At 32.0% G+C, this 7,581-nt stretch overlaps 1 protein-coding gene across 2 annotated transcripts; it reads left to right on the forward strand.

Annotated features, from left to right (window-relative positions):
* Window positions 1-674: 674 nt before the first annotated feature.
* Window positions 675-5,976, forward strand: LOC106783842 (tubulin glycylase 3A-like). 2 transcript variants are annotated; one of them, XM_014742755.1, is made up of 14 exons: window positions 675-1,037; window positions 1,135-1,417; window positions 1,649-1,852; window positions 1,928-2,148; window positions 2,274-2,401; window positions 2,541-2,814; window positions 2,892-3,105; window positions 3,191-3,281; window positions 3,963-4,133; window positions 4,228-4,481; window positions 4,557-4,753; window positions 4,840-5,118; window positions 5,214-5,405; window positions 5,598-5,976. In XM_014742755.1, exons 2-14 carry the CDS (start codon window positions 1,258-1,260, stop codon window positions 5,829-5,831), a joined length of 2,619 nt encoding a protein of 872 aa, XP_014598241.1. In that variant the 5' UTR covers window positions 675-1,037; window positions 1,135-1,257; the 3' UTR covers window positions 5,832-5,976. The 2 variants fall into 2 exon arrangements, with proteins under 2 accessions (XP_014598241.1, XP_014598240.1); XM_014742754.1 differs by having other exon boundaries at window positions 679-1,037; window positions 5,202-5,405.
* The last annotated feature ends 1,605 nt before the right edge of the window (window positions 5,977-7,581 follow it).

Here is a 7,581-nt window from a genome sequence, read left to right on the forward strand (position 1 = left end):
CTACAACTTTTGTTTGAAACTTTTTTCGATTAAATGCCTAGATTCTAAGATACGGCCGTTTTTTACCCTTTTTTACCCTTTTTCTCAAAGATCTCCTGGCCCAATTGCAAAAAAATTTGCACCATTCGATTCAGCGTCGTCGAATTACCATTATATCAAGTTTCTGGCAAAGTGGTCAAAAATTTGGCACTTCGCCCTTTCATTGCCTGGACTATAACATACGTATCGAATTCTACTCGAATCTGATAGCTTTTTAGGGTGGATCAAAGATGCACTCGTGCAAGTGGGTCAAAGAACACGAAAGGTTTACTATATGAAAGTGATCCGATTAACCACGCGATCGCTTTGACTTCTTTACCTATATTCGGTAGAATAGTATGTGCGAGGGTAGAAAGCTGAGACCAAAAGAAGGCACCGTAGGAGGTGCCTGGTACGCTGCTCGTAATCAACCACCATCTAGACAAGCCTCATGCACGCAGGGCCGTTTCTCCTCTTTCCGCATATTTCTTTAAATAATTTCTAACCACTTTACACAATACCTTCACCAACAACTTCTTCGTTTCACCAAATTTTATCGTTTCATCTAAAAATAGACTGCTCTTTATGCTTGTATATCTTTAAATCATAATAATTCTAACAATAATTCGATGAATTTAAATTAGATGACAAAAATATATCAATGATATCGTTAAAATCAAATGGTGAGATCCTATCGAAACATAAAGTAAAACAAAAAGAAGCTTTTGCTAATCTCTATCGGACGTCCCTGAGCTTTAAAATGTTTCTGAGTCACGCGCCTGCGGAATTCCTGATTGCAAACACTAACACGTAACTTGTGTATCTCGATGAAGAAGGTTCAGTCCTGACCTGGTTGTCGACCAGGTCGGACTTTCTTACTCTCTTCGTTTATTTTTATTCTGAAAGTGAATGACGGATAAAAAATATTTATCTCTTTCGATTTCTATTAAGATTTTTCGTATAACAGTTATGCCATTCGTGTTCGAAATAATGTTATTGTGTTATTATACGTTCAACAGGTATCATTAAACGAACGAATTTTGTAATCTTTCAACGCACATTTTCATATAATTATTAATTTCAAAAGTAATTATAATCGTTGTGGGATTTTACAAGGTGTTCCAGGCTGTAACAACGACGATCTTGTTGAGGTGGTTCTTCGTAGGGATGAAGCGAAACTCTTGAAAATCAACAAAACGTGACCGAGCAGAATATTTCGCCGGTTAACAGGTGCGCTACATGAATGCCATCAACGATGCACCGCCGAGTTTCTGGAAATTCGGTGAAGAAAAAACAGAAATAAAACATACGGAAAACATTGATCATTTTCCTGTCGTAAAGCTTGACAACGAGTCAGACATTCATCATGACGATAAAAAAGATAAGGAAAAACCCACAGGTTTCTTTTTCATATATATATATATATATTTATTTTTTATAAAGACTTAAAAATAATATGATTATCGTTAAGTTATAGTAACAAAATGTTTAGTCGAATAAATATCGAAATAAGAATACCATCTCGAACTCCTTGTGTTTTAATATAGTTTGTATAAAAAATATTAATTATTATACATCAGAATGAAATATTAATATATACATGCATATTTTTTATATTTAACTTCACTAGACTCCCCTTGTGAAGTTTTGCAGTCAGAACTGTCGACGGAATTATCACCAACACTTCAAGAAAGATTTGTACGTATTAAACAAAAAGTAAAAGATGCTATTAATGCTCATCACACCTTTATGATATACGGGAGAGCAAAAGTGATTCGTGAAACTTTGCTGAAGAGAGGATGGTGCGAAAAATTGTTCAGAAGAAATTCCAATGGTATAATTCATTGGTATTAATTAATTCTTATCATTAAATGTTCTTTTAATTTTTTTTTTCAATGGAATTTTTTAGTCGAACAATATCTAAACGTCGAGTCTAATCCAGTAATATTATTGAGGGGTATGGGCGACTTAAAAGATCAACAAAACGAACGACAATTAATATCGAGAATGCTGAGTAACCACACCGTCGATTTTCTATGGAATACAGGATCGGAATGGCCTGGTTGGCCTTCCCAAGAAAATAAAACCACGGTGTTCAATAGGTACTATCGCGCTGGTTTTACTTCTAAGGTGACTATCAATTTTTCTAAATATCATTAATATGACCAGGAGAAAATAAAAATTAATTATATTAACAGAAAACATATTGAGATCAATTTATAGATAATATTTCGATTTTTAATCTAAATATTTAGATCGGTCTATGTTCAAACGTCAGACAGATGCATTGGTATTACGAAGCTGGTGTAGCTAACACCTTATTTCCACGTTGCTATAATTTATGTCAGGGTGATCAGATGCACGCATTTATTGAAGATTTTCGGTAAGAACTTAATATTCGAATGATACAAAACACACAAATGTGAAGAAATTAAATATTAATATAATGAAAGTAATATCGGAAAAAGAGAATATAGATTATAAACGATAGGAAAATTAATAAAATGCTTACTTCCGATCAGATTTACCGCTTGCCTCAGTCTCTTGAAGTGGTTGGTAGACAAAATCGATACCGAAGGTGAGAATGCAACGCGATCACCAACAGGTACGATACCGTTGAAAGCTCTTGACTTTGCAATCAAAAGATGCAGCGATTATATCAGCGCACAATCGCACGAAGACATCGATCGGGAAACTGAAAAGATTTGGTCTCATCAATGGGATCAATTTATTGCATGGTATTACAAGATTGTTCAAGACGATGCTCTTTTCATTCGCAATAATGTACCTTTTCACGTAAGCTGAAACGTGTCTTTTTCTTATTTGTGACATTTTCCAAAAAAGAAATTATACAAATTTGTTATTTAAAATAGAAATATTTTCTGGCGGCACGGCATTTGTTGAAAAAAATTAAAAAGTATTGGCCACAGATAGACATGGACGGTATTATGAATGTGTGGATTTTAAAACCGGGAAATAAAAGTCGTGGTCGTGGGATCGTATTGATGAACAAACTGGACCATGTTATTGCAAAAGTTAATCCTTCGACCAAAGCAGATGCACGTTACGTCGTTCAAAAATATATTGGTACTTAATCATTATTTTTTTCAATTAAAAGAGTATACACACCTTTTTAATTGTTGAAAATCGATTTTTACTTTGTTATTATTAGAACGACCACTTCTCATCTATAGTACAAAATTTGATATAAGACAATGGTTCATCGTGACGTGTGCCCAACCCTTAACGCTATGGATGTTTAAGTAAGTTTTATACCTATACACGTATACGTACATACAGACATATATATATACAGAAAATAAGTCAACATTTAAGGTGAGCTAGAAAAAAAAAAAAAGGAAGAATTAGGTTAATTATTAATTCGTACCTTAACAACTTTCATTGGACGTATTCTTTTATGTAACAGCAAACTTTCGTGCCTCGCATTCCGTGTTCTTCTTTTGCATTGAAATGCGTCATTAGAAGTACGCTTCTTCAGTAATTATCCTTAATTTGTGTACATATATTCTGATAAGTTTATAGTCCAAGGAGAACATTCACATTTATTTCTATACTTAGAAATCGGAGTGCCATCAAATGTAAGCTTGATTTATCATCAAGTAATTGTTATTTAGGATAATACCATAGAATTAAAAAGTTTAGTTAGTCTAATTTTCGTGACATTTTCATGAAAAATTATTACGAATCTAAGTTTAAATATAAATCTATGTAAAAAGAAATAATGTGCAACAGGTTCTATATTCGAGATGAAATCAATTTAAAAATAGTAAGTGAATATATTAGATGTTTGATATTAAATCGATGACATAGAACGACTGAGACGCGTGCAACAGGTTTGAAATATTATAAGAAGGTTTTACACGAACGTTCTAAATCTTTTACGATAAAACTTCGATAGAAAAATATCTCCCTTTTATTTTTAGGGAAAGTTATCTACGATTTTGTTCGCAAAAATTCTGCTTAACGGATTTTCACGAATCGATTCATCTCTGCAATCACGCGGTTCAATGCAAATATAAAAATTGCGTTGATAGAGATCCAGCACTTCCGGTAGATAACATGTGGGATGCTACCACTTTCAAAGAATATCTTAAGTAAGATTAATAATTTTGTATTAATTGTTGTGTTTTGCTCTATTTTTAAAATCAAGCAACTTTTATTAACGAAACGATGATAAATTTATCGAAGATCTCTTGGTCATGGGAATGCTTGGGACGAGCAAATTTATCCTGGCATGAAACAAGGATTAGTTGGATCACTTTTGGCTAGCCAAGAAGCTATGGATCGTAGAAAAAATAGTTTCGAATTATACGGTGCTGATTTTATGGTTATGGATGATTTTTCAGTATGGCTTATCGAAATTAACAGTCATCCGGATATGAGTTATTCCAGTAGCGTGACTACGCGTTTATGCAGACAAGTTATGGAAGATACTATCAAAGGTAACGATTTTAAGATATATAATATTACAATTTCTAATCTAATTTTTATATATTTTCTTTTGCACGCGTTGATAGTGGTTGTCGATTATAAAGAAAATAAGAACGCCGATACAGGACAATTCGAATTAGCATACAAACAACGAATGCCAAGTTGTCAACCCTATTTAGGAGCTGCATTATCTCTTCAAGGTACTCGTATTCCTACGAGTGAAAAAAAATCTAATTGGAATTTGCACGATTCGAAAACGAGTCTTACATCAAAAACTCCTGTGGTAAAAATATTATTAATATAATAATTACGAAATACAATATCTTGTATATATAAGCTTATTAAAAATGATTATTTATTCGATCACAGATTCCTCTGGCTAAGAAAAAATCCGTCGTACATAGTCAGATCGGTCCGGTGATCGTCGATTTGATCGAGGAATTAGAAATTCAATTAGATCAAGAATTTTATTCTTATTATAAAAACGAATCTCCTAAACACAGACAAGCATTACCAGCAACGGCACCAGTTATTCCAATAACTTCGAAATCATCGGTGCCGCTTGAAAAACCAGACAGAATGTCGAAAAGTACGTCTGCTGGGACAGTTCGTACTCGTGCGTGTACGAAACAATCTCGTTTTGATCAGGTATTTATATAATTTATATATTTATTAATTTATTATTTTATTTAATATGTATATATATATATATATATATATATCTACAACAGAATCACTCTAAGATAACTTACAAGGAAAAATCATCAAATCAAAAAATGACGAAGAAAATACGTGGCAGTCCTATCATGACGAATGCTAACCACGAAGTGTCATCACCGAAACAGACTTTACTTTCGAAAATCATGGCTTTGCAGCAGCAATCATCTTACGTTGTACCGAAAGGAAACAAATCATTAAAAAGAAACGAAGAGAAGGTATAAATCAATTGAATTAAATTTGTTAAATAAAATAAAACGATATAATCCATGCCAAATTAGGGTTGTCCAAATTAAAAAAATTATGCTACATGAGGACCACGTTGTAAAAATATCTTTTCTCACAATTTTTGCATCACATATTACAAAAATATGACATTTGCTGATTAATTATTTTATTGTTCGTTATAGATCATCCACACAGCAGTACGTGATGCTATGAAAAAATATAAGAGAACTGCAAACATTCCAGTTAATGTACCACCTTTACCGTCTTTACTTACACCACGTAATAAAGTCGTTCAAATACCAACGACGAAACATAAAAGCCGAACCAATTCAAAAAAGACGAATGAAAAAAGAAACAAAGTTCTGACAGATGTTCCAGATATGTTTGCTCTTGGTCTTAATTTAATGAATAAATAATTAAATGAAAAGAAAAAAAAAACTGAAAAGAAAAGAAAATAAGAAACGGATCATTGCCATTCGCACTCGTTATGTAGCATTATATGTTGACCCAATTTCAAATTCTATCTCCGATCAATGTAAGATGTCAATAAAATGTTACAATTAATTGTTATTTTCGTCTTTTCGATAATCCAACAACATTGCAGTTATTTTTTACGGATTAATATATCAAAGAATACGCGTTTTAAAGTAAGAATAATTTTCATAGTACACATCTATTAATATATTACGAATATTAAACATTTGACATTTTATTAAATGATAATTTTTAACTCGAAGTCATCACTAAGTCAAAAAACGTTAAAACAAATGTATTTTAGTTTAAACAATCCTAAATATAAATAGAGTATATTAAAGTATTAGATATACCTTAAATAATTGTTAATTAATCGATAGAAGTATCTATTGCTGTCTAGAAGCTCGGAATATATGTTCGGAGCTCCGTCCTCTTCGAAATCCATCGGTGAAATGGATCATTGTCCTCTGTGAAAATACTTTTATTGAAAATTGTTTATATGACTCTTCGAACGTTGCACATGTGTAGAATGTGCAAAGATGCACAATTTACAGCATTGCATTCTCTGACATTTTATGAAGGTTACATGCTAAATTTATAATTCGATATGGTATTCTACGCGTAGACAAAATAGTGTACTTTAATTTAATATAAAAATCATTAAAATCCGCTTGCTATAAGTATAAAAAATGTTTTTCGAACTTTTTTCTATTGCAATGTATAGTCAATCAAAACAGATCAACTTTTGTTTAAAGTATTTTTTTGTTCAGGTTATCGCAAATACTTGAAACATCGCTTCAACGACTTCCGTTGGTTAATATCGAAGATATAGAATAACATAAGAGACAGTTACTACGATAGGAAATTTATGTTTTATAGGGGAAGTGGTTTCTTTCCATGGAAATAAAGAAATAAAATATGATAAGTTTTCGTTTATCGAATGCACGAACACACCGCACGTATTAAAAATTTATATACGAAGTATTTGAATTTTCTTTCTCCTCCTCTTATAATATTTTGTAGTACAAAATAATGTTCCTTTCAAATATAATTTTAAATATTATTTTGTGTAATATTTTTTTTCCTTGTAGATATTTGTTCGATAAAAAGAATTTATTATATTTTTATTATCTTTTTTTTTTTTTTCCTTAGAGAAAAAAGCACGAACGCGACACATCTTTTAAAAGCATTTGAACGAAAGGTCTTCCCAATCGTCTATCTCGATCGTATACACAAGCCGGAGTTTTTCATTATGATTCATTTATTCGTGACCCTAAAGCAGCTGGAGACTTATCGAGTTCTACGAAAACGTTTGTATGTATGCACGAATGTGCGTGTAAGTATATGCGTATACGTACCAGGTGGTCTTACGAATAAGAGAAGGATATTTGAGATTAAGGCAGTAAGGAATTTCTTGCTTATGAAACTCTTACATCGCAGGGTGATACGATAAATGTTTAATCATGCGCACGAGAAATGCAAACATTTTAAGACGAGAGATTATTTTCTTTTATTGGGAGAGTTAAAGACAAAGAGAGAGAGAGAGAGAGAGAGAGAGAGAGAGAGAGAGAGAGAGAGAGAGAGAGAAAGAGAGAGTGAGAACAAGAAGAAAAAAGAAAGAAATTTACATTTTCATTAAGTCAATTATTATTTCTATCATCGAAGAGAAAATGTATATATGTTATACATATT

This window comes from Polistes canadensis, unplaced genomic scaffold (assembly GCF_001313835.1).
Source record: "Polistes canadensis isolate GaletaPanama2010 unplaced genomic scaffold, ASM131383v1 scaffold_26, whole genome shotgun sequence".
Lineage (NCBI taxonomy): Eukaryota > Metazoa > Arthropoda > Insecta > Hymenoptera > Vespidae > Polistes > Polistes canadensis.